Genomic DNA, 27,992 nt, shown 5'->3' with positions numbered 1-27,992 from the left:
CCCCCTCCTCGTTTCTCCCCTGTAAAAGTAAGCAACCGTTTGTTTTTTTTTCTATATTGTATTTTTTAAGTTTTTAGTCGTTCTAAAAAAATATTTAAATGTGCAAATATGTCTTCTTGCTCATACTGATCATCGTGTTTTCGGATGTGGCAGGGTTTGAAGAACACCCTGTATTATGACAGACAAAAAGATTACAGTTGAAATTCTTATCCATAATAATATTTATATTATAAAATCGTATATTTATATTAAAAATATTTATACGAGTATTATATTTATATTAAAAATATTTATATTAAAAATGATAAAATCCTCAAAGACTACATACACATTAGTGTTTCTACGTCACAAACTTTACTTATTTTTGGAATCTCTAAGTTCAGTCATATCACTCCACTACTTCGGGAATTGCACTGGCTACGTTTTCCACAGAGGGTGGAATACAAACTCTGTTGGCTTATGTATAAGTCAGTGCATAACTCTGCTCCAGAATATCTAAGGGAATTCTGCATTCCAGGTGAACTAGCTGACAGACGTCTTACGCTTAGATCAGCTACATCTACGTCGAAAGGAAAAGCTATTATACCTCTACGCAAACAGCGCACCAAATTAAGTGAACGCGCGTTTGCGGTCGCAGGCCCTATGGCATGGAATGCTCTCCCAGCAGAGGTGCGAGGCTGTAAAAGTGAAGTGATGTTTCGGAAAAAACTTAAAACCCACTTGTTCTCTAAATCATTTGAATAAATCCGTAGCATGTGTCAACAAAATAAATTGTTTTAATTAAATTACAAATTTAAAAGATTCAATAAAAAATAAACGAATCATAGAATCAAAAAAGAAAATAATAAAAAAGTATCCACTAATCCTAATGTTACCAGACCGAGTGGATTTGCGCGATACATGTGAAACAGGCCCGTACACGACTGACACAATCAATCATTTTTAGACTATTAATATTATAGATATTTTTTCTGAATAAACTAACAAGAAGATCGACGTGTAAACTAAATGAATAATTGTCTGTATTATGTTCCAGGTGGCTGTGAGTTTCCCTCCCAGTGGGCGGGCATGTGGTTCCAGAATGGCGCCCAAAAGAATCTGTCCGTCAACTCCACATTCATCGACACCAAGGGAGAATGCTTTGAGTCCCAGGGGGACAAATTCGTCCTCCGCGACAGGTGAGCCCTCTGCGTTTATTTATATTGCACGTGTGTTCCGAAATAAAGTTTCTATTTTAATTTGTTGCTACAGAGAGGGAAAACATTTTTATCCGAAAAATTAACTACACCGTCTTAGGAATTGTCAAATTTCAAATAAAAATCATGATCAAGCGAGTTAATTTCGATTCATTAAATTTTTTCACAATTTATTTATTTTATTAGGTAAACAAACAATATGTACACAAATATTGCCAATTTATTTGTATATTAGTGTAAGAAACTCATGCAAACACCAAAAAAATTGTTTACACTTAATACAATAATTTAAATTATGTTCAATATAATAAATGTAAAAGAAACGAAATGAAAAAATATATATATAATAATTTATTTATTTATTCATTCAAAATTACACTAGTTTAAATATTAATGAACTTATAAAGGCACAATAAATAACAATAAAAATACATAGTAAAATTAATTAGATCAAATTATAATGACATAGAATAACAATCGAGAAAAAAAGGTAAATGTAATAAATAATAAAATTCCAAAGAATACAATGCAAAAAAGATAATTAGAAATAATTTAAAAAATATAAATTATACAAATTAAGAATCACACATAATCAAATATACAAAATAATGGTATCATTAAAATCAACCAAATAATAGTAAAATATAGTAGTATTAAAAAAACAAAATAAGAGTATAATTGAAATCAACAGAAAAAAAAAATATATATACAAAAACATAATTGAAATGATAATTGAGATATGTTTTCTAGAAACTCACTCAATACTATAGTAAGAAATAGGAGCAATAAACAATTGACGCTGGTTCACACCACATAGACAATGTTAATTCCTTTAAATATTGAAATGACTAATGATAACATTTATAGTACCGAGATTAGAACACGTCTATCAGCAGCAAACAAATGTTATTATGGCTTGTTTAAACATCTAAATTGCCCACTAGAAAAACTAAGACCATTATTTACAAAACTCTCCTCAGACCGGTCATTACATATGGTGCCAAATGCTGGGTTATGACCAAAAGAGATGAAAATATGGCATTAGTATTCGAAAGAAAAATATTAAGGAAGTTATTTGGTGCTGTCAACCAAAACGGAGTGTGGAGGAGACGGTTTAATCATGAATTAGAGGCACTGTATGGCGAACCCAACATTGCACAATTCATCAAAATAAGAAGATTACAATGGTTGGGCCATGTGCACATAATGAATGATAACCGCACCCCGAAAAATATTATTTATACCACTCCGGAAGGCAGACCAAAATTAAGTTGGCTGGATAATGTGGAAAGTGACATTAGAGCGATTGGCCTGACGAACTGGAGAAGAGCCGCGGGGTGCAGGGACGAATGGAGACACATTCTGGAGGAGGCCAGGGCCCACAACGGGCTGTAGCGCCACTGATGATGATTAATGTCGAGTAATGTTTCAGCGCCGCCTATTTTTTAAATTTTATTTATTCATATTTTTTCCATTTTAAACTATAATTAATGTGACCTCACTGAGGTTACCCGTGCCGAGAACACTTAATAATATAATTTTTAAAAATATTCTTAGATTTGAGAATAAACAAAGAAGACTTGCTTAATAAACAGAAATAATTTACAAAATGTTGACAGTTTTAAATACTACGCATTTAAGCAGCGGCATTTATTAATTCGGCGGTTAACTTAAAAATCCTGATTTCGAAGTTAAATCAAGTTAAATCGAAGTGAAATCAGGCGAGAGTGTAAATCTGAGACAAGTATAATTGATAAGATTAAGAAAGGGTCTCTGAGATGGTTTGGTCACGTAGAACGAATGGACGACGAGAGAATGGTAAAACAAGTATATATGGCAAAAATGAACGGCAACGTTAGACGAGGACGACCAAGGAAGACGTGGCATGATCAGATAAACCAAAATCTTAAGTCTGGTCATGTCAAAAGCAGACAGAACCGAAGGACATGTATGACAAGATGTATGAATGTGGAAGAGGCTAGGAGTGTATGCCAGGATAGACGTGTGTGGCGGTCCATTCTCTCTGCCTACCCCTACGGAGAAATGGCGTGATGGTAGTAGTAGTAGTAGTCGAAGTTATCTATAGTCCTTAAAATATTGCTTGATCACAACGACAGTTGTCAGAAAAAGTGACGAAATAACTTTGTAGTAACATCTAAGGAGTGATTTATATTGACACCCGAAAAATCATTCGTATCTGGTATGTTAATTAATTTTTTAATACAATGCTCGACATATAAATCAACATAATTATATAAATACAGCTTTAAAACTAAAAAAAAACTAAAATAAACTTAATTATTAACGACGTTCTTACAAGGTTACATCATTTTGCAAAAACGTTAGAGATGGGACAAATTAATCAATGTAAATTGATCGAATAAAAAAATAATTCATTTTATGTTGTTCATGAAAAAAATATAATGTCTTATTTTTTGGTGAATTATTGTTTTAAACACACTATAATATTCTTGTTTTTGGGTTTTTATATCAATTTTTGGAAATAGAGTGATTGCATAAAAAAACTGATAAAATCGATTTGATCAGTGATCAGTAATTTTTCATCACTATTGACATTAATTTGACAGCTATCATTTTAATCAAGCTAAATTTTAAGGACTTTAGTTGTAGTTATTACCCCATGACATTATATTATAGTACAGAAGAACATAATTAAAGAATAACAGAATTCTTCCAACCGGTCCCTCAATGCTGAGGATCGTGATCACCATGAACACTTCTGATTAGTCTGTTCCACTCCAGCCTGTCCTCAGCCCGACGAACTGACTCATCAAATTTTAGCCCCGTAGCCACCTTTATTTGGTCAGTCCATCAATATGGGATTCTACCCCGGCTTCTCCTACCTTCAACTCGGCCAGACATTATTGCCTTTTCTAGATTGTCTGGCTCACGTCTAGCAATATGTACAAAGAAAGACAGTATCCTTCTCAAACACGCCACTGATAGACGAGTTGTAATATGGAGCTCTTTTAGTATCGAATAATAATATAAAAATAACGGACAAAGACGAACATTTGATTTACATTCAATAAACAAATCTTATAATTGCAAAATCATCAAGGAGTTCAAACATCAAACCCTTCCTCGCAAGAAAAATCTAGTCCTGAACCTCTCTCTTGGAAATCAAAGAATAAAAATAAGTGCCTCTGAGCCAAGGTCTTGTCGGTTTTCGGTATTACATCATTCATTTTCTGGGAAAACCTCGTACGATCATTTTTCTGAGACCTCTCTTTACTGTTCGACCAGAAGTCTATTGACGCTTCTTTTAGATAAAATTGTCACACATCCAGCACCTTCATTCACGGGAACAACTGTCGACGGATATATTGGAGGGCGCCAAATATGATCCTTAGCAATAATTCATATAAAATTATGAAAGGATTTATGATGGAGATCGCACAACCCCCCCAGCCAATTATTCCATAGGTTGCAGTGGATTGAAACGGAGCAAAGTACTCACTTCTGAGATTGCCAATATCCAGAATGTCTCATTGAAATTACATTTGAATTCGTGGGTGCCTTATGTTTATTTTTTTATTTATTTACATACCAACGGTTCAAATAACCCTTTATAATAAATTTTTTTAGAGAAATAATCACAACAGTGAACAATTCGTTATGTTATATATAATATGAAATAAAGTAGAATAATTAAAACAAAACAACTTAATGAAAGCAAAATATATAAAAAAACAACAAAAAAGTATAACAGAGACATAACTTATGAAAAATAAAAGATAACACCTTTATTTTATCAGTTGGTTGGAAGAAGTTGCCATTTGGCAATAAATCCACCAATGTATAATTTATATATATAAAGAAATAAACAAAATTACGTATTGAATATACATAACGAATAGCGGTCTGTAGCGATAACACGAATTTCATTCAGTTTTGTAAAAGGTTGGATTTTTTTAAAGAAAGGAAAGGAACACGGAATGTGGACCTACCCTTGATACGATAAGGACGTTCTTCAATTTTAGGCTCTGGATTTTGAAATTCACTATGAATTATGTAACGATTTTTACAACGACGCGTGACGAATCCAAGAATGTTTATGAAATCTTTTGTAATGTTAAAATGTTGTTTAGTTTTGTTCCAAATCCAAATGTTATATTTTTGTATTTCTTTTATCTTGATTTCTTTTATCTTTTATCTGTAGTGGGAATGAAAGGTAATCGGCCAGGGGTGCTATTCTGGACTGCTCTCGCGGCCGTAGAAAACACTTTATCTCGTGTATTTACAAACAAATGGTTTTTCGATGACCGCGAGAGCGTTTGGAATACCAGTAGCTCAATCACAAATAACTATCGACGTGCCAATAAGCGACGTGATAACAATTTTTCACCATGGTTGTTTATCGTATTCGCGATCGCAATGCAACATCCGTGAACACCTAATATTGAATGTCAAAATATTTACGTTTCGCGACGTATAATCCTGCTGCGCAATCACATATTTGAATTTCACCGGTGTAAATATGGAAAATATTCCAAAATTGCTATTTTTATTTATTTATTTACTATTTAATTATCATGCTATTTATTGCATTTAATCAGCGGTTGGCAATTCAAATGTCAAGAAATGCAGTCGCCATAGTAATTGTAACTTAATTTTCACTTTTTTATATTAGATACTCCTTACTTTTTTGCAAATGCAATATATTGTATTATTTTTTATAGTAAACGCCGATTTTTCGCCAGTGAACTGTATTTATTTACGAGGAAAACAAAAAACAAACCGACACGAGCGTTGACTTAGAGATTACACACGCGTTGACTAATGACTGCGATAACTTAAGCATGTTCATTATTCAACAATGTTTGAGTATGTCCAAATGCTTGCAGACTGGCTGGATTTTCTCCCTAGGGAGTTATTCACATTTAAATTTATTTCAACAGAGAGGGAAAACATTTTTGAGAAGGGAATACGGAAGTCTAGGCATTTACGGGGCTTATGACCTGTTTTTGGCTGGTTCAAGTGGCCACTTTACACACTGTGTAACATTCACCATTCTGCCCATGTTCGAACATCCACATTTCCTCAACTCTTCTATTCTTTTGTGAAGTAAAAGAGCTGAAACCTTTATCACGTGGGTGAGATTCATCCGGCTGAACCAAATCACCTACTAGGCAACACCTGAAAACAATTTTACAATTTTTACACTTCTTCTTTTACCAGGTAGTTAATTCAATAATGTTTGCACATGTCCAAATGCTTGCAGACTGGCTGGATTTCCTCCCTAGGGAGTTATTCATATTTAAATTGATTTCAACGGAGAGGGAAAACATTATTGCGAAGGGAATATGGACGTCTAGGCATTTACAGGGCTTATGACCTGTCCCTTTTCTCTCTCTGTCGAAACAAATTTAAATGTTCATTATTGTTCATTGCGATCGCTCAAATGCTTAGCATGTTTTTTTAGCACATCGATAGTTATTTGTGATTGAGCTACAAACCAGAAATAATATCGATTAATGCTGTTATTTTTCTTAACACCTCCATTTCTTCACTTTTTTCGATTAAATGCAAAATCACAAATTTTCAACATACGTACTTAAAATGGTGTATTTTATTTGCAGAATGGATGGAGATTGCTACAGGTGTATCGTCATACACGCCAAACATCCGAGCGTCTTGCAGTACAAAGAAAGTAAGTACATGCTTAATTTTAAGTGTATTTTTGTAATTAAAATTCTATGTAAAATATATGTATGGAAAAATAAACAAACTTTAAAATAAAAAAATTGGCCCCATAGAATTAAGAATAGTCCAGAAGGAGTGTAGAATCACATTTGAATACATCGGACTGTGTCCGAAAATCCCCCCACTATGCCCCACTTTCGCCGCGCGCATTCGTGATGTCGCCGCGTAGATGGGAAAAATATAATCATAGCACAAATGTAAGGTAAAAAAAAGCAATCTGTTAATTTCTCTAAAATTTTATTGTGTACGCGAAAATATTGATCGACACAACAGAGTAGATAAATAATGGGTCATTTAATAAGAGTAATTGAATAAATGAACTTTAAACTAAAAATATTTAAAAAAATATATTTTATATAAAAATGATATTTTTATATTACGTTAAATAATATTTGATGTTTTAATGATAATGTCGGTTAAATGTCCACCACAGAGTTGTTTAATCCGAGGTCCAATTTTCATTAGTTCTCTCATTAGATGAGCAAAGTAGGGTAAAAAAATTTACTACCCTGGCAACACTAACGAAATGTTCATTTTATTTTCTTCGACAATCTGACAGATGAAAAAATAATTAAATTTTTAAGTAATGTATTTGCTACTTACACATTCATTCGCTAATGACACGTGAAATTTGATCCCATCCGGTTTCTTTAAGATCCCAGCAGTATTTCTACACTTTAAAAGTTTTAAACACAACACGGCATAGTTAAAAGAATTAAAATCAGGAGTTGCGTACTGAGCGACGTCTACAAAGAAACTATTGATTTAAAACGTAAAACGACTCATTTATGAGTAGTTTAGTCGCCTTCTGTTCGAAGCTCGTATGCGGTTTCTGGACTATTCTTAACTCTATGATTGGCCCTTATTTCCCGAATGAAACCTGAAACATTATTTTTTATTTTAATTATTTTTCACGCCCATAAGGCTTTTACATACATAAGATTTATATAAAACAAGAGTTTATAAAAACAAGAAATGTCGAAATCCGTGAACTATTTAAGGCTGAGACACGCATTATCGACAGAATCAAGAAAGGGGTGATGCGTTGGTTTCGACATGTAGAGCGAATGGACAGCGAAAGAACGGCTAAAGTGAACTACAATGCGAATGTTGATGGATGCAGAAAAACCGAGAAAAACATGTCGCGATCGAGTCCATAAAATACTTGAAGATGAACACGTCAAGAGTAGGAATAATCGGCGTGCGTGCATGAGAAGATGTATAAATGTAGGGGAAGCGAGGTATGTATGCAAAGACAGAGTGATGTGGCATTTTTTCTCTCGGCCTACGGCGCAATGGTTTGTGAATTTAGAGAAAGCAAAGTCTGTATACAAAGACAGAGTGATGTGGTGTTCTATCCTCTCTGCCTACTGAAATGGCGTGATGGTTTGTTTTTTGTGATCTACATCTCAATTTTAATGAAAAAAAAAAAATTAAAAACTAATTCAAATTTGTATGAGAAATAGTACAATCAATGTATTTAATCAATATTTGTATAAAAATGGTCGAATGTCTGTTTCTTTTTCAGCGTTCTGCGACCACAAGGCGTCCCTGAAAGAGCTGTGCGATAATATTAGTGGAGACGCTCCCCTGTTCTCCATGTTCCGCCAGGAACCCCCTCCGAGGCCGCAGCCCTGCCCCTTCAAGGGGGCCCCGTTCACCTTCTCGTACAACAGGCAAGTTGTTATCAGCACTTACTTCGTAATACATTTTTTTCTGGCTCTCGAGGGATGCCAAAAGCACATCATCCAGCTGCGGCTGGATTAAGGCGCTAGAGCAGCATTTTTGCACAATTTTGATTTCAGCACGACGATGACTCTTAGCCAATCACATGAAGAGATAAAACAAAAAACTAACCTTTATTACGAATGTATAAATACCTCAAAAAAGGCGAAAATAAATAACGTGTGTCCTTATTTGCGAAACCAGCTTGTAGCAGGCAAGCCAACGTTCGGGAGTATTAGTGTTTTAAAGCCTAATTTTTTCTTTCCAATTTGTGCAGGGGTTCGGGAGACTGTATCACTCCCCCGTCTCGAGCGGAGAGCTGTACCGACGACTCCCGACTACTCCTGAAGTACCAAGCGTGCCCGGATGTCCTGTCCACGGAGAGCAACGGTATGTTTAATTTTTTTATCAAATTGAGCCACTGTAACGAAATCGTAATTAAAAGTTACCACCAAGACAGATTTATGAATTAAGAATGAAAATCTGGGACTGAAAATTAAAAATTAATAAATTAAATAATTAAAGAGCATAGCCACTTTTAATTTCACCAGGCCAATCATCTCCCTCAATGTTTGCATACGCTTTTCGATGTTTAACCCTTGTGTGGCTTTATGTCACATGAGTCTATATAGAATTCAAGACTTGATATATCTCACTCATTTTTTTAAAAAGATGTAGTCATATTTAACAGAATAATGTTTTCTTATATGTTTTGATGTTTAACCCTTGTGTGGCTTTATGCCCCTCACGATATAAAAATATACCTCACGTGGCCATAGACTTACGGATTGTTAGATCTGTTTATTTTGTGTTGTTTTGGTAGCATTTTTTTGAGTGACAGGTTCTTCTTTATTACATTAATTTATTATATAAATAAAACACGAGTGATACTTTAATCCACAAATTTGGAATATCCAGTGACCGGTTTCATCGCTTTCGCGACATCTTCGAGACTGGGCCACTTCGACCACTGGATATTCCAAATTTGTGGATTAAAGTATCACTCGTGTTTTATTTGTATAATAAATTACAATGAACTTCCATCAAGAATTTTCACTTACAAACTTAAATGTTTTATTACATTAAGATTGCTCCAAACAACAAAAACCAAATTATGAGGCCCATAAGTACAATAATTCTTGCTGTCGGAGAACCTAATCAAACGAGGCCCGAAGGACCGATGGAACAGGACAAGAAGGCTAATTACATGAGACTACACGAATTTTCTATCATACTATTTTCTGCTAGTATTATATATAATGTATTTATCATGCGCGGTCCGTTCATAGGTACACATGGAACCATTGCTTCCTCTAAATTTAGCCAAATAATGTTATAAAATATTGTGTGTTAAAAAAAAAAACTTCGCAACAATTGGCCATTGAAGTAAAAACTGTTTTTACTCTCCTCTAAAAAGTATGTCTAAACTCACGATAAACATACTTAATTAACTATAGGCCTTAAAATATAGCTTGATCAAAAAACAGCTGCCAAACTAATGTCAATAGTGATGGGAAATTACTGATCACCGATCATGTACCGATCAAATCGATTCTATCTATCTAAATTGATATAAAAACGCAAAAACAAGCTTATTATAGTGTGTCTAAGACAATTATTCACCAAAAAATAAGACATTTATTATTTTTTCATGAACAACATCACATGAATTTTTTTTTATTCGATCAATTTACATTGATCAATTTGTCCCATCTCTAAAGTTTTTTGCAAAATGATGTAACCTTGTAAGAACGTCGTTTATAATTAGGTTTTTTTTTTTTTAGTTTTAAAGCTGATTTTATATAATTATTTTGATTTATATGTCAAGCATTGTATTAAAAAAATAAATTAACATGCCAGATACTAATTATTTATCGTTTGTCAATATAAATCACTCCTTAGACGTTACTACAAAGTTATGTCGTCATTTTAGCTGACAAAGGCACCTTACATATGATTTAATTTTTCTTTTCAAAATTCTCAATAATATAGTTGATTCGCCGTATCTTTTACAAAATATTGGTTTCCGTTGTCCTCTTCGTTATACCAGATTAAATTCCCTTTTATATGTACCAACTTGTAAAAACAATTATACCTCGAATTCATTCATTAGACATATCTGTAGAAATTATAACGGACTCTAGTGTTGATGTAGACATTTTTAACTGCACGTTGCATTTGTACAGAAAATTTCTTCATGGGGTCGATTATTTGGGATAGTTGCTGAATGTGCATCTTGAGTGGTTTACGCTATGTATATGTGCCGCATGTAATGTATATGTTTGTGTATGTTTTATATGTGCGTTCATGTGTGTGCGTGGATGGCTCGGAGTGTGCTTTCGGTATTTTTATTTATTTTAATTTATTACCTCCATGGAAAACGCAAATGTCAACAATTATTCTTTTCTCACTTAAAATTCTTATTTATTTTTTTGTCACATTTAATGTTTATATCTTTTCAATTCATGAAAACTTAATTGGTCTTTTTATGTTAAAAAATTGTTGTTTTTAATACTTATTTTGTATGACTGTATGTTTTCTGAATAAAATAAAAAATAAAACTGTCATTCTAATCAAGCTAAATTTTAAGGACTATAGCAATCGATATTAACATAAAAAATTGCGGTTGTGGACTTACTGTCAAATGATATTGTGGATACAGATCTAATAAAAGGTTTTCGATTTCAGTTGAAGAGCTGGTCTGTTTGGCCACATGGAGGGAAGGATCCATCCGATACCTGGTGGGGAAGATCTCTCAGCTCAATAGGAGGACTACCGATGAAGACTCCTATAGGTAATGCCATTATTATTACAACAACAGTCATATGAAGAAACATATTGTCGCTGTTAGGGTAAAAGTCACTGACCCAAAAAACGCCATTTTGAGTAATCGCAATTCAAAAGCTTGGATGACCAGAAAAAACAGATTTTTGTATTTTAGAAGTTTTATGTATAAAACACAATTCAACAATGTTTGAGTATGTCCAAATGCTTGCAGACTGTCTGCTCTTTTACTCTAGCTCTTTTACTTCACAAAAGTCAACAGATGAAAGAGTTGAGGAAATGTAGATGTTTAAACATAACAGAATGGTGAATGTTACACAAAGTGTAGAGTGGCTATTTAAACCAGCCAACGACAGGTCATAAGCCCTGTAAATGCCTCGACTTCCATATTCCCTTCTCAATTTTTTTTTTCTCTGTTGCAACATATTTAGATCTTAAATTAAGTTTTCTGTATGAAAAATAAATCATGCTTACATTTTTTGTTCCAAGCATGTTTAGCTCCACGTTACTGACGTGGATACTTTTAATTTTCATACAGATATACACATTTTCGTACATAAATATCGATGTTACGTTATACGGAATGTGTATTTAACTACTACATATTATTCTCTAGATATTATGTATACTTATGTGTTATTTTTATATATACCTAATTTTACCTCATTATTTTTATATGCATGAATTAAGATATTCCATTTTGTAATGAACATATATATTAGGAAGGTTAAGAACAGGATGCCTTGCTCTACAGAGAACTAAAACTACCACAGCCAAAAATCATCATACTCGTACTTACATAGGACGGAAGCTTTTCAATAATTTACATTTCTTGACATAATTGACATTAACTGTATTTTGAAAATGGAGATGTATGTTTAATATGTGCCTGTGTTTATAAATCTATAAATTTTGTGTTTTTATTTTAATATTTTTTAGTGTTATATTTTCTCAATTTTTTAAAAATTGTTTAATTTTTTATTTATTCTATTATTATTTTGTTTTGCATTTTTTGTTTCTTTTTTATGTTATTTTGTAAACTTGCCAGACTCTTTTTTGGCAAGTTCAACCTTTCGTGTCCCATTTTTATACTGAATGTATTGTTAATTGTTTATTTATGCTAATAAAGGTTTTTATTTTTAAATTTAAAAAAAAAAAAAATATGAATAAATAAAATTGAAAATGAATATAGCAATTGACCGCAGGTTAAGGGACCACATTTCGAACGCTCATGTTTACTCTATACATCAATGTTTTTGCATTGTTTTCTTACTTTATTTGGTAAAATTGGGGTAGAGTATAATGAAGTGTTTGATGAAGATGTATAGGAGATGTCAGGAGGCTCCTTACGACGCGTTTTAATTCTCTCCATATTCCCAGAAAATTCAATAATATGAAACTAAAAAATCTTATAACAAAGAGAAAACAAAAGGCTCTGGAAAAGAATTTCAAGGCTTTCAAAATCCCAGTCAGTGAAGAATTCACTTCCCTCTTTTCCTCAATCCAATGAAGTGCATATCGTGTACTTCTGGATCACCTTCTTTCAGCACAAAAATACCGAGGCTATCAGATTACAGAGAGCTCCTTCTGGCGGCTTTTCTTGTTCAGCACTGAGAACATTTTCTTTATCGCCACCAAGGAGGCAATCTGTTGCAGAGATGCACCATATTCAGTGTTCGTTTTTTTTCTAGGTGTTTTGTTTACAAGAAGATCGAACACAGAGGGAAAACGACGTACGAGTTCGCCCAATCAGGGGACGCCACATGCAATGGAGTGACCTCCAGTACAGACGGCAGCAGAACTATCAAACTAACTACGGGTAAGAGACAAAAAAATATTTACAAAATCATATACAGTCGAACTTGGTTATTACGAGGGAGATGGGACCGATTAATTTGCTCGTTACAAGCGTTACTCGTTATACCAGAGAAAGGTTTTTTTATACAATCACTATTGCACATTGTCACTAAGTAAACGAGTAAATACATATGTGTACATATAATTCATACAGATTTTTTATTAAATGTTAGGGAAAATTGCCTCTTTTCACGAATTGAGCGACAGTTCCTCTTGTTAGTAGACATGTTTATAATTCAGGGGTTGGGTTTTAACTGATCTGGTCTAGAACTCATTTGACATCACCCACTTGTAATGTTTTTTGTGTATTAAAATAAGCATAGAACATTAAAAATCTAAAAAAAACCTGTAAAAACCCCCTGTTAGTAGACATGTTTATAATTCAGGGATTGGGTTTTAACTGATCTGGTCTAGAACTCATTTGACGTCACCCACTTGTAATGTGTATTGTGTATTAAAATAAGCATAGAACATTAAAAATCTAAAAAAAACCTGTAAAAACTCCCGAAACAAGCATGTCATTCATAAACTACAAAAGCAGCTGTAAATTGTAACCATGTGGCGAACCGGCACTTACTAAGTTCACAAAGCTTGGATTTTTTAAAACCATGAGCGTTCATTTTTCAATATTGTTTTATAATATTTTCTTTTTTTTTACTCAATAGTATTTCATCATCCTCATCATTCCATTTTCGCACCGAATGGTGCATAGGGCATTGCATTGGTTCACTAATCGCAGCGTATCTTGATCATTTTTGTTACATGATGGTAAGATGATCAGTTTTCCGCTTCAGGCACCAGTCCAGGGACTAGGAAATATTCCATTGTAAAAACACCCTTTTAAATAAATATTTCATACAACCACGCTGACCATTACACCACGAGGCCGAGTATTTCGTAGACTCGTATTAATTTCAAATTGTTGAAAAAAGTTATATTTTCCTGTTTAAAATTTCTTTAATTTTTAACAAAACTACAGTTGCTAATTTTCTCTCAAAAAATCTCACTTAGACGTCATTCGAAAACTTTTTGAGTGTGTCCAAATTTTTTGACATTTTGTACATCATTATTAATGTATTTCAGTGGACAATCACCACAATCGCTGCAAGTTCCCGTCCTGGATCACAGATCATCATACTTGGCATAGCCTAAACCACACCAGGACGTACCACTTCTCAACTAAGAATGCCACGCTTAAGGTAATAAAACCACACAGTTAGTATTCATTTAACAATATTTTTAATTTTTATGTCTCTCTGTGTCCATGTGGATGAAGAATACAGTTCTGTGTGTGAAATAAAACCAGAACCCCGGATGAATGTTATCGACACGATGGCTGCTCTCAGCCAAAATCCATGACTAAGGAAATCAAGTAGAGATAAGTCCGCCTCTTTGTACAGTAGTAGTGTTTGCCTAGCATTCTTGAGGTCCTGGGTTTGATTCCTGGCGAGGTGTATTGTACGGCGAAGTTTCTTGAAAATGTACAAAAAAAAAAAATAATTCAGCTAAAACTAACTACTTTGAATGACATCACTGGTTCATATACACTTCTAATATACAGGGTGTTCTTTAAACCCTGTCACATTCGAAACCATGATGATCAGTATGGGCAAGAAGACATATTAGCATATTTAAAAAAATATTTATAACAAAGAAAATTTGTCAAAATAAAATATTAAAAAGAACAAATGGTTGCTTACTTCTGCAGGCGAGAAGTGAGGGGGGCGCGGCCGCGCGGTTAACGGTGTGTCAGACTTCCCCCTCCCCCCTGCTCGTTTCTACCCTGCAGAAGTTAGCAACCATTTGTTTTTTTAATATTTTATTTTTTTAAATTTTATTCATTCTAAAAATTTATTTTAATGTGCCAATATGTCTTCTTGCTCATACTGATCATCGTGGTTTCGGATTTGAAGAACACACTGTATATTTTTTTATTTATTTTTCAAAAATATTTCAAAATAGTCTTAAATTAAAGTCCTGCTGAGTTGCATACATACAACTCGTCAGCAGGTTCTTATAAATTGCTTCGATTATTCATACTTAACCAACATCAATAAAAAATTTACTTGAAAAATATTACATATTACATTATCAAAAATGAAAAACTATCACTTATACAATTTTTTTTTTTATTAATAATAATTTGAGCAAACGTCTCACTCCTGTATTTAACTCAGTATTTTTAATATTGTTTGGTAACATGTTAAATATTTTAGGTATACTGTATTGCAGTGTCCTTTTGCCATATTTATTGCAATATCTAGGAACAGCCAGCTCTAGTACAGCCATGTGTTGACTAGTAAACCTGGTGTTGTAATCATGTACCAACTTGTGTTTATACTCGGAGTGCGACGCATGCTGACAAATTAATTTGTACCAAAAATGTAGTTTTTACTCTTGGAAATTAACTAACTAACTAACTAACTAACCATCACGCCATTTCTCCGGAGGGGTAGGCAGAGAGGATAGAACGCCACACCACTCTGTCCTGGCACACTTCCTTTGCTTCCTTCACATTCATACATCTTCTCATGCACGCACGTCGATTATTCCGACTTTTCACATGACCACTTTCAAGAATTTGTTGTACTTGATCATGCCATGTCTTTCTCGGCCTTCCTCGACTTCTACAACCAGACACATTCGCATCATAAATCTTTTTAGCCGTTCTTTCATCATTCATTCGCTCCACATGACCGTACCATCGCAAAAGACCTTTCTTAATTTTGTCGATAATGCTTAACTCAGCCTTGCATTCTGCTCTTATTTCGACATTAGGGCACCTATCATACATTGTTTTTCCGCACATTCGCCTGAGGGATCGCATTTCAACAGCATTCAGTCTACTTTCGTCCCTTTTTTTCCAACTCCATGCTTCGCTTCCATACATTAGGGTTGGTACCAGAACTCCATTATGAACTGCTAATTTAGCCTCTTGCGATAGACACTTATTTGCTACGACAGACTTTAAGGCACCATTAACTCTGTTACCGGCACTAACCCTCCTTTCAATATCCTTGTCCATATTTCCATCTCTAGTAAACATACTACCCAGATATACAAATTCTTCGACCTGTTTCAAACTATCTCCATTTACTACAATCTTACATTCAGTCATAGTTACATTTCTTTCAAAGACCATGACGTTTGACTTTTGCACATTCATTAGCAAATCACTCTCCTTGCACACTTCGTAAACCTTTGTAACCCAGGATTGCAGTTCCTCTTCGCTGTCAGCTAGGAGGACTGCGTCATCGGCGTACAGATGGCAACTGACAGTTAGATTACTCATTTTCGCTCCCACATCCATACTTTTCAATTCTCTCATACATTTATCCATGTATATGTTGAATAACCACGGTGACATTACACATCCCTGTTTGACTCCTTTATTCCTTGGAAATTAAAGGGTAAAAATAAGTGCCTCTGAGCCAAGGTCTTGTCGGTTTTCGGTATTACATAATTTATATTCTGGGAAAACCTCGTACGATCATTTTTCTGAGACCTCTCCTTACTGTTCGGCCAGAAGTGTAACGATGCTTCTTTTAGATAAAATTGTCACACATCCAGCACCTTCATTCACGGGAACAACTGTCGACGAATATATTGGAGGGCGCCAAATATGATCCTTAGCAATAATTCATATGAATTTTTTTTTATCAATAAATTTCATAAAAGGTACATGTTTTTTTTAATTCTATACAGATCTACTTTTATACATATAGTTAATGTTACCACTGTAACTCTCCAAAAAAAGAGACCAAAGCTAGGGTTTCCTAGGACAGCGGTGCCCGTATTTTAACGGCCGTAGTGAACAGTGATGCGGTGGATAGCCGTCGTAACGGTGACTAGAGTGTGGTTTCCTAGGAAAACGGTGTTATCAACACCATTTAACACCGTTTCCCTAGGAAACCACTCTCTAGTCGACGTTACGACGGCTGTCTACCGCATCACCGTTCACTACGGCCGTTAAAATACAGGCACCGCTGTTCTAGGAAACCCTAGCTTAACTCTTGTGCTTGGAGAGTGACTTACACTATTGTAGTTGTTTATTTATAAGAGTTTATATAATTTTAAATACGAGTACATGAGAAAAAAAAACATAGGATGTATAAAGAAAAAACATAAAATAGTAATACATTCATACTAATTAAAATTTAATGTAGTTTTTACGCGTGTTCAAAAATTTTCTTTAGATTTACTTTAAATTTATCTATTGAAATATTATTTTTAATAGTTTTTAGTTCATTGGGAAGATTATTATAATTTTTTACATCTTTGAAGACATAATAATAAAAAAATATCACTCAATTCCCTTATTAGTCTAAATTATTTGTAAAATTACGTACAATTCGAACCTACGTTTGTTGATTATTTAACCCGATCTGAGTGCCTCAGTGCTCGAGACTATGTGGCGGATTACTGAATCTGACATACGAATACCGGTGAATCAAAGAGCCTGATTGTGTGGTTTAGTGATTATAGTGGCGTTGGAATATCGAGCCAAGGGGAACTGAGAGAGTACTGCACTGGATCAAAATTTTTATTAATATTTACTTTTCAGATATCCAACGAGGATGGGTCCGGAAGAGAGATGAGACTCGTCTGCCATTCCATCTTGCAACAGTCGTCCGATAATAGGATTCAACTTGTTGCTCACATCACACAGGGATGGTAAGGGAATTGCTGTTTGACATTTATTTAAAGATTGGCATTGTTAATTTTTTCCTTTAATATAGTTCTTGATTTAAATTCCTATTGATTTTTGTGAGTGCCACATCAGAGTATTGTTGCTTTGGTGGGTACTAATAGCATAGTATATAAAGATAGCACAAGGGCTATTATCTCTCTCTATTTCATTTTTTCTCAAAGTCTTCGGTCGTCAAGGAGTGCCCTGTGCTTTAAAATAAATATTTTATACAGTCCACTATTGTAAAGATCTTTTATTTAGTAGAGATCGACAGCCATACTTATTGAATTGGCCGCAGCACCAGCAATAATTTTTCCAGACATTTCTGCCAGTTTTGAGATACTGCCATCACGCGATTTCTCCGTAGAAGAGGCAGAGAGGATGGAACGCCACACACGTCTCTGTCCCCACATACATTCCTACTTTCTTCCACAGTTATTCTTGCCCTTCGGTTGCGACACGACCAGCCTTGAGATTTTCGTTTTCTGATCATAATGATAATAATAATATTTGGCTGATTTATGTAGCGCCATTTTTGTGATCATCACCTCAAGGCCGCTTTACAATTGTATACTTAAACTTACATTCTAACTAAGCTAATGTGACATATTATATTTTCTGATTTAAAATCGAGGGTATGATAAACTGAAGAAGTTAGATTTTAGTTGGGATCTGAACTGACTGGGACTGTCGATGATTTGTAAGTTTGAAGGCAATCGGTTCCAGGCAGAGGGGCCGGCAACGGCAAAAGCACGATATCCGAATCTAGTGTTTGGGAAGCGCCGGATTTCGACAAGTTTTCCTCTTCCTGAATCAAATGCTGACCTAAGAGTAGATTTTCTTTGACATGTATTTTCCCTAATACAAAAGTCCGATAGGTATCTTGGAGCCATTCCATGCCACGTCTTTCTAGGTCGTCCCCGTCCTAAGTTGCCACTCCTTCTCGCCATATATTTGTTTTCCTCATTTTTCACCATATTGTACCCTGATTTCCCCTCATTCGTCCAAGAGATTTTGATTTTGACCGCATCCACTCTGCTTTCATCCTTTCTCTGCTAGTTCCATGTTGCTGATGATTTGGAAAGATAGAAACACCAGTGGCAATGGAATGCCCCAATGTTTGATTTCCAATGTTTTGAGATATGGATATTTATTGTACGTTTCGTTTCTTCATACAAGTGTGTCGCATTTTGATTCATGATTATTATTTTCTTTTGTGGGGGGGTATAAGCCAGTCGAATCTGGGTAAAAATTAATACATTTATCGAGTATGCTCGTCATACGATAAAAAAATTAGCGCCATAGATCTTTTCAACGAAAGAAAATACTGTTTTAAAAATATATCAAAATTGCGATAGAGATGTCACAAGAGCAAAATTTTTAGTTACTTTTTTTTTTATAGTTTTACTTACTTTATTATTGATTATATATATGTACGCATATGTATGTGCATTAGTGTATGCGTATATGAGGGTTCTACTTGCAAACCCGGCAAAATAGAAAATCTAAAAAAAGTGAAGTATTAATTGAAGCTTATTCAGAATACAATATTTTACAATATTTATAACATTGTCAGTTAAAAATACGACTTTATTTATAAGAACTGACTTTTAAATTATCGGGTTTGTTGCAAACATGGCAACCTCTACTTGAGTATTGGAATGTATAAAATTAAATGTATTATTTCAATACTGTTTCTTGACATAATCATCACTGCTTACGCATCAAATATTTACCGATTATAATAAAAAAATTCAGTTTTAAAAAAAATTTGAAGTTAAGTATTGTATCAGTTTTTTGTGATTTGTATATATAAATGTTTATCTATATATATATGGATGTGTGTGTGTGTGTGTATGTAAATGTATGTGTGTTGTATGTGTACATTTAAATACATTTTTATTTCTTTTTTCATTGTTTTATATTTACTTACTATTTCTGCTTCTTCTCTTCCTTCCCTATTTTCCCATCCCACTTTCTTTCAACCCTAGCGAGCTGTATGTTTTGTTTTTTTATATTTTTGTTCCTAAATGAAACCCATAATTGGTCTTTTTATTTTTTATGTATTGTTTATTACTATGACAGTGCTGGTTTCAAAAATAAATAAATATAAAAATACCTTCCTCTCTTTCAGCCTATCCGGGCATGTGTGCATGGTGTTCCACAAGAGGGACGGAGGAGTGATCGAGGTCCAGCATCCCGACCAGCGCTATGACACTCCCGAGGACGCGTGCCAATACTTCGACCATAACTCCACACCCTACACCACACTCATAAGTGAGTATCTATTCTGTCCGCTGCAGTCGACCGGAACAGAAATACACCGCTGTTCTTGTGGCGACAGAACTCCGCAAAGTGTTCCACCCTATCGATGCGTTGCCTGTTCATTTTTATTTATTTGATGGAAAGCAAACACAATAATCGGTACACGACGAGGCCGACTAATCTCCATTTCATTTCATTTCGTCGGATTTTCACTTGAAAGTAGGCACTAGAGGTTATGAAGAAAATTAAACTATTATTTTTAAACAGGGTTTTTTTTCGAAACAAATGAAACAGTTTCAAAAAAAATTTAAAAGTGTTAATTAAAAATAAAACAGTTTGCAAGGCAGTGTGGCAAAACCACGACACCCCACCCCCATGAATTTTTTAAATTTTTATTTATTTAAAAAAAAAATTCACACCAAGGGGCATTTACAAAAATTATACAGGTAAATACAAACATAGTGACTTTTGAAACTTTGCATAGTAAAAAAGATAAAAAATATGGATGCAAGAAAAATGTTAAGATTAAAAAGTAAGTAAGATTAAAAAGAATTGAAACAAAATATGGATAAAAAAATAAAATGTTATCAACAAATTAATGTTAAAAACAAATAATATGAATTCGTTTACATTAAGTATAAATAAGATAATAATATAATATATGGTACACAAAAATATTTGATACATTAATTTCAGAAAGAGATAAGATAATAATAATGCACATCAAGAACAGAGAAAAAAATTGCATGAAAAAGAAAGTTTAATTACGATTTTAATAATTAGTTTTAAACAGTGCATTTAAGAATGTTTTAAAATGAATAAATGTTGTTTTAAAAATGTCTATATCATTAACATTAACATCAAATTAAACAATATGAAACGTTTTCTTAAATACCAGCTTAAAGCAGTGTGGCTCGTTACAAGTAGCAGTTTAATTATTCTTTGTGAAACTGTTCCAGCAGTTGCTGGTAATAGATTTTTTGCATTGCCGGCGCAACGATGATATGCATTTTTTTCCTTCTTTGGATACATAACACTTACCAAATGTCTTGATGATAGCTATATTCTTAGTCTTGTAACTGAACATCACACGGAACGCAAGACTGGCCAGCAGAGGGCGCTGTCAAAGCATTATAAAACAAAGAATACAAGACAGATTGCTATCTTTTTCATGATTATAAATTATTCTTACTTTGTAAATGTAAACTCGTTAAAAAATTAATCCAATGTAAGTATTCTTCATCGCATATCATTTAATAATCGTGATCTACATAATTCTAAATAACAGTACCTAAACGTGGTCGTGGAAAAACGAATTCCCACGTGGATGCAAGCCGAGAAATTGCGGGGGGCGAAGCCCTAGGGCTTCTACGATATTATTTGACGGAGTGAACTGTGTTTTAATTTTAATGAAATAAGTGAATATCCTCGATATGCGGTATGCAGTGTCAATTGGTCACAAGCCCAACAAATGAGATGGATTAGGAATGGATGCCACTAACCTGGTTCGTTCTTGATGGAATTGCGGTGGTCCCACTGGTCAATTGTGCGGCACCAACACTAGGACAGGCCCCCGATCTGGATCTGAACATTGGTGGTTGGTGGAAACAAAGTCTATGATGCGGCACACGTTCAACAAAATAAACGCGCGATTCACTACACGAGGTCTTAATGTGGCGGATGATCAAATTATACTGAGGTGGGAAGTGAACAGTGGTTGTGGGTAAAAAGGATGTTGAAGTTGTGACAATAAACATGGTCAACAATGCATACCCACATAATTCGCAACCAATCGGGATAAATCCAACAGACTATTTAAAATGTGATGTTTTTTTTTCCAGCTGCCACATTGCACCAGAAGCCGTGCCCGCACTTGGGGAGGTACTCCGTATTTGACTCCCTCGCTGAGAAAAGAAAAAGGCGACAGCAAATCAACCTCGGTAAGTAAATAATATATCGCTAGTACCCAGCTTCGCGAACACAAAAAGTTTCACAGCCACGTGTCAGTATAAAAAATAACATATTGCAGTACTGTTTGAATAAATACAAAATATTTTTAATTATACCAATCCCCAATCGTGACCGTTCTTAAAATTTTTCCGCAGTAAATTTAGTATAGTCTTGTACAATAATGATATTTTAATGAAATTTATTTTTTTCCATACATTTTTCATTTCCTCACTTTAAAGTTTTCCTTAGTTTTAAAATTTTTTGTTGCTCCCTTGAAAAACGCAAAAAAGGGGTTTTACTATAGTTTATTTTGGCATCAATAACTCATTTCTCGTTTCAAGTGGAGATTTCTAAGTTTGCTTTAAATACCCTTATATGGTTTAATGTTCATTTTGTTCAGTTTCCTGTACATCGTTTCTTCGTACAGGTATAATTGATTTAGGCCGTATATTTAATAAATAAGTAATGAATAATTGATTGTTCGTGTTTTCAGGTGAGGAGCAGGGGGCCACGGCTCCTGCAGTGCGCGAGTGTCCCCAAGGGGTGGCTTACGAAGCCCTGGCCATCGGCTGTACGGGCTCCCAGGACACCCTGGAGTTCAAATCCTCATGTTCAGTTAGCGGTAAGAAGAATTTATTTGAAAAGCTTACAATACCATTTATTACATCATGTAATTTTTTTTTTTGTACGAGACAGGGGCGAACCGTGTATAGAAGTGATTATGCACAGTTTACCATTATATTTGACTAACCATAATAATGTTTTATTGTAACTTTATTTACAGAAAAACAAATAAATAATTACCATTTATTTGAAATCATTTCCACCGTTTGTATTTTTATCCTAATATAAATATAAATTTTAATAAAGCGCGCCCAACGCCTGCCAAGAAACTAGCAAATTATTCCAGCTTATTTTTTCATACAAATAAGTATACTATATTTTGAATGTATTAACCCCAGTGCGCGTTTTTTCTCCTCAATTATACTGATTATCGCAGTTTCGGATGTGACAAGGTTTAAAGAACACCCTGTATATTTGGATTAATTATCGTATATCGAGATTAAGTATCGGGTTATGGTCCTGTGGCTAGTGTCTCGGACTCACGGACCAAAGGTCTGTGGTTCGAATCCCACTCTGCCCGAACTTGATTTCATTTTCCAATAGTGAGTTAAATAACTCGTTGAAAATGGCCCTCAAAATGAAATATTTGTGTAAATCATAAGACACATATATTTAAAAAAAAATTATATAGTGCCATTTTTGTGAAAATCACCTCAAGGGTGCTGTACAATAAATAAATATCCCAGCACGTCTTGCAGCTACAGAGCGCATGGACGGTTGGAATCCTAGTTCCTCGTCTCCAATTATGGTATATTACAATTACGATATGTAGGAGCTAGATTACAGCACGTCTTGCAGCTACAGAGCGCATGGACAGTAAGAAATCTAGCCCCTATTTACATTAAAAAAATAAAATATTTGACAATGAAGTTCATTAGATAGTTCGTTTGTTATAAAAAAAGGATTAAAGAATTTGTATCAAATTTTGTATAAAAAATGAAATAAAGTGACTCCTGGTAGTGTGGAATGCAATGACTCCTACCTGTAGTCGTTGCGATACATATTTGTCATTTCTCTTTCTTTTTTAATGTTTTGTGTTTATTGTTCTTTCAGCTTATTCCTGCCACGGGAGTTGGACGGAGAACGGTGTCCATTATCTCATCGCCTCCCCCAAGTCCCGAGCCTCCATGGATCCGCGTAGATACTGCTTCATATATACCATCAGTGGGATTGGAAACGGTGAGAACGAACCAACCACCGTGCATAATTTATCGCCGAGAGAGCAATTTGAAACTTTTCGACACGATTTAACACTTTCTATATACTAATTGAAATCCTTACAAGTTGATTTGACGAGTATACAGAAACAAAACCAATCTCGCATTTTGTGTTGCCATTTAAAAATTATTAAAAAATGCGAAGAATAATTAAAATATAATTATCTTATATTCTGATGCATAAAGAATACAATTCTGTCTGTGAATTTTCAAACTAACATTTAAAAATGAAAGAAATATTAACATATTACAACAGAGATGAAGAACATTTTAGAGAAGATAATATAGAAGTCTAGGCATCTACAGGCCTTATTTTATTTTTTTTTTAAATATATTTTTTACAGCAATTTACAATGAATTATTTATACAACAAATTAATTAAGTAGTAAAAGTAAACATATATTTATATATATTTTTTGCTGTTAGTTTATCTAAACTGCCTAACTAGGGATAGCTTCCCCGTTCTAAGGCAGTAAATTATGTACTTTATAATAATATTTATATGATTATGTTCTTCATCTCTGTTGTAATATGTTAATATTTACAGCTCTCCAGGGAGTTGAATCCAGCCCTCGTCTACAAAAATTTGGACAAACTCAAAATATTATTCCAATATTGACAAATGGGGCTATTTATTTGTTCAAATATTGACTAATGGGAAAAGTTATTTGTTCTAAGATTGATATTTAATCAAAATATTGTTAATAAATCCACCTGGTCCATGAAGAAGTATAGAAATTGAAAAAAATTTTTTTAGGCGTTGCCTAATATGTAGGTGAAATAATTCAATTAGATGAATCTCACCTGCATAAATAAAGGTTTCAGCACTTTAACTCCACAGACATCAACGGATTAAAGAATTTAAGGAATATAGAAGTTAAAAAATGTGCAGAATGGTGAATGCTACACAGTGTGAAAAGTGGCCACTTTAATCAGCCAATGACAGGTCATAAGTCCTGTAGATGCCTAGACTTCTATATTTCCTTCACTAAAATGTTCTTCATCTCTGTTGTAATATGTTAATATTAACAGCTCCCCGGGGAGTTGAATCCAGTCCTTGTCTACAAAAATTTGGACAAACTCAAAATATTGTTGATGAAAAAAAAAATTTAATTTTAACTTCTCATTAAAGGCAGAGTAAAGTAATGATAATGGAATGATTTTGATGATTTGTTTCTAGAATCTCACCTGTCGGATTATGGAGCAGGGGGCACGAAGCTGAACAGGGCTCGCCTGACATCCGCGGCAGGGTTGCGGGCGGCGTCTGCAGTGCCCACGGGCACCATGCGGCTCAGCGCCGTCTCCTCCTCCTGCAGCCGGGCCGTGTCGCCGGGAGTGCAAGGCGACAGGGCGTACAACCTGACCATCAACGGTGAGCCATGTCAAACATCAAATGAAAACGCCTGTCATCCGCTGCAATCCTCCAGTCAGATACTTCTAGTAGTTAGGATGCATCCAGAATCCAGAATATCTAAGGGAGCTCTGCATTCCAGATGAACTAGCTGACAGACGTCTTATGCTTAGATCAGCTACATCTACGTCGAAAGCAGAAGTTATTATACCTCTACGCAAACAGAGCAATAAATTCGACAAACACGCATTTGCGTTCACAGGCCCTACGGCATGGAATGCTCTCCCAGCAGAGGTGCGAAACTGTGAGAGTGAATTGATGTTTCGGAAGAAACTTAAAACCCACTTGTTCTCTAAATTATTTGAATAAATCCTTAGCATGTGGTGACAAAGTACATTGTTTTTCTTAAATTAAAAAAGCTACAATTAAATTTATATCTTTATGTAATCGAAGCAAATCTGCGAGCTTATTATAGCTGTCCGCTTCCATGGTGATCAGTTAAGTTGCTTAAGGACTTTTAATCGACGTCAACAAACATCTGTGATTGAGCTACAGCCATACAATGTATTTTTAAATTATTTATTTATTTATGCTTTATTAAGTTAGTTCATAACATCTTAAGAACTAATATAAACTTAATAACATTACAATTTTTTTTTCAAAATTTCTCAATAACATATTTTTTCAAATTCAATCTTTTCTATCTCCTTTATTTCTTCAGGTAACTCATTGTACAGCTTCAATCCCTTGTACAATGAGTTTTGAGATTCTGTTTTTCTCCTCATTGGTAATCTTATCTTTTTTTTATCCCTTGTTTCATGTGTATGACATTGTTGGTTAAATTTTATTATTGTTTTTATTTTATTCATCCCCTTAATTATTTTATGCATAGAAATTGCTATGAACACTTACAGTTCATAGTCTTTATTCAATAAAATATACACATTATTACAATATTAATACATTATAAAAAAAACAAAGTATTAAGATATATTTTGTCCCGTTAAACTATTCAATAATAGTTTGTCATCGGGTGCTCAAACATTAGTTTTAATTAATAATCAAATAAGAAGAGTACAGACATAATACTGTATACTCATAAAATAACAAAAATAGTTTAAAGAATTGTTTTATTTTTTTTTTAAAGTAAGAAAATAGAGTATAATAATACAATTAAAATTAAAGAATATTAATTTACTTGAATATATTTTAAATATAAGAAAAAAAAAAGAATAAACACATATGTAACTAGTGTGTGCTCATAAATTTAATCAAAACAAGACAAAAAATAAATTAAATTGTGAATTTTAATTCATATCTACAGAAAAAAATAAAAATATTAAGAAAATTAAAAGTACATATTAAAATTAAGATCTAAAAAATGTAAATGAAATAAGAAAGAACTAAAAGAAAAGGTTAACCTAGCTACTCTTTATATCTATTACATTTGCAATCTTCCCACAAATAAAATATTTGTTCAAATGTAAATCTAATCGATGTGTTTTGGTGGAATGTTTCCAGGCACCTGCGCCCAGAGCAGCGAGTACAATAGCGGGGCGCATTGTACCCTCTCCCCTCGCCCTCTGTTCGTCCTGCTCCTGGCCGCGTGGGCACTCGCGCTCACCGCGAGATGATAAAATGGACCGCGCCTTCCCGTACCCTGCCTGCCAAGCTTGCCTCCAAACTGACGAAACACTCACTTTTGTAATCGTCAACTTTGAATATGATTTGAGTTTCACTGTGCTGTACTGTAAGATTGGCAATGTAAACTGTAAAAAAATATGTTTTTGTAGGACGACAATGATTTGTTCCAATATTGACAAATGGAAGCATTTATTTGTTAAAATATTGACTAATGGGGAAAGTTATTTGTTCTTATATTGACATTTATTTGCTCCAATATTGCAACTTTTGAATAAATATTTCAAGTAGATATTTTTGGATGAACCAGGGAACGAATGCTTTGTATTTGAATGCGCTAATAAAAAATAAGAAACGATTAAATTTCATACTAAACATTTTTTTCCAATATAGACAAATGAGGACATAACTGTTTTTCAACGTCAACATAATATAAGAACATAAATTCGTTCCAATGTAAACAAAATGATGTTACTCTGTTTACACACCGAAACATTGATTTGTTCAAATGTCAACATGGGAACTTTAATTTATTCAAATGTCAACATGATAACATTTTGTTCAAATGTCAATATAGGAACATCAATTTGTTCAAATACTAACCTGGGAACATCAATTAGTTCTCACATTAACATGGGAATATTAATTTGTTCAGATATCATCATAAGAACATTTATTTGTTTCGACATCAAAATACGCAAACATTTTTTTGTTTTGTCATCTTACAGAAGCAGTCTATCTTTTAGGAGAAAAATATTTTAAATTACCATTTGTACATTTTTTTCACATTTTGGATGTGTGGCTACTTCTTAAAAATTTTGTATATAGTAAAACATTGCAAGGCCATAAATTCTAGATATTTTTTCAAGTTAGCAAAAGAGTCGAGCGAAACTTGTTTAAGGTCGGTCAATTAAAAAAAATTGAATGTGCGTTGAATTTTTAAATTTTTAACTCTACTCTTCAAC

At 33.9% G+C, this 27,992-nt stretch overlaps 1 protein-coding gene across 1 annotated transcript; it reads left to right on the top strand.

The window, feature by feature from the left end:
* Nucleotides 1–27,781, top strand: LOC148276237 (uncharacterized). Its single transcript, XM_088234543.1, has 15 exons — nt 1–27; nt 1,037–1,178; nt 6,800–6,870; nt 8,452–8,599; nt 8,926–9,038; nt 11,337–11,442; nt 13,124–13,251; nt 14,373–14,488; nt 17,854–17,963; nt 20,114–20,256; nt 22,086–22,184; nt 22,688–22,816; nt 23,872–23,997; nt 25,216–25,407; nt 26,908–27,781. The coding sequence occupies exons 2-15, from the start codon at nt 1,069–1,071 to the stop codon at nt 27,018–27,020; spliced, it is 1,704 nt and encodes a 567-aa protein (XP_088090669.1). The 5' UTR covers nt 1–27; nt 1,037–1,068; the 3' UTR covers nt 27,021–27,781.
* Nucleotides 27,782–27,992: the final 211 nt, after the last annotated feature.

Source organism: Micrasema longulum, unplaced genomic scaffold (assembly GCF_059751315.1).
Source record: "Micrasema longulum isolate JH-2025_06_02 unplaced genomic scaffold, ASM5975131v1 h1tg001257l, whole genome shotgun sequence".
Lineage (NCBI taxonomy): Eukaryota > Metazoa > Arthropoda > Insecta > Trichoptera > Brachycentridae > Micrasema > Micrasema longulum.
This window is presented reverse-complemented; position numbering and strand designations above follow the sequence as displayed.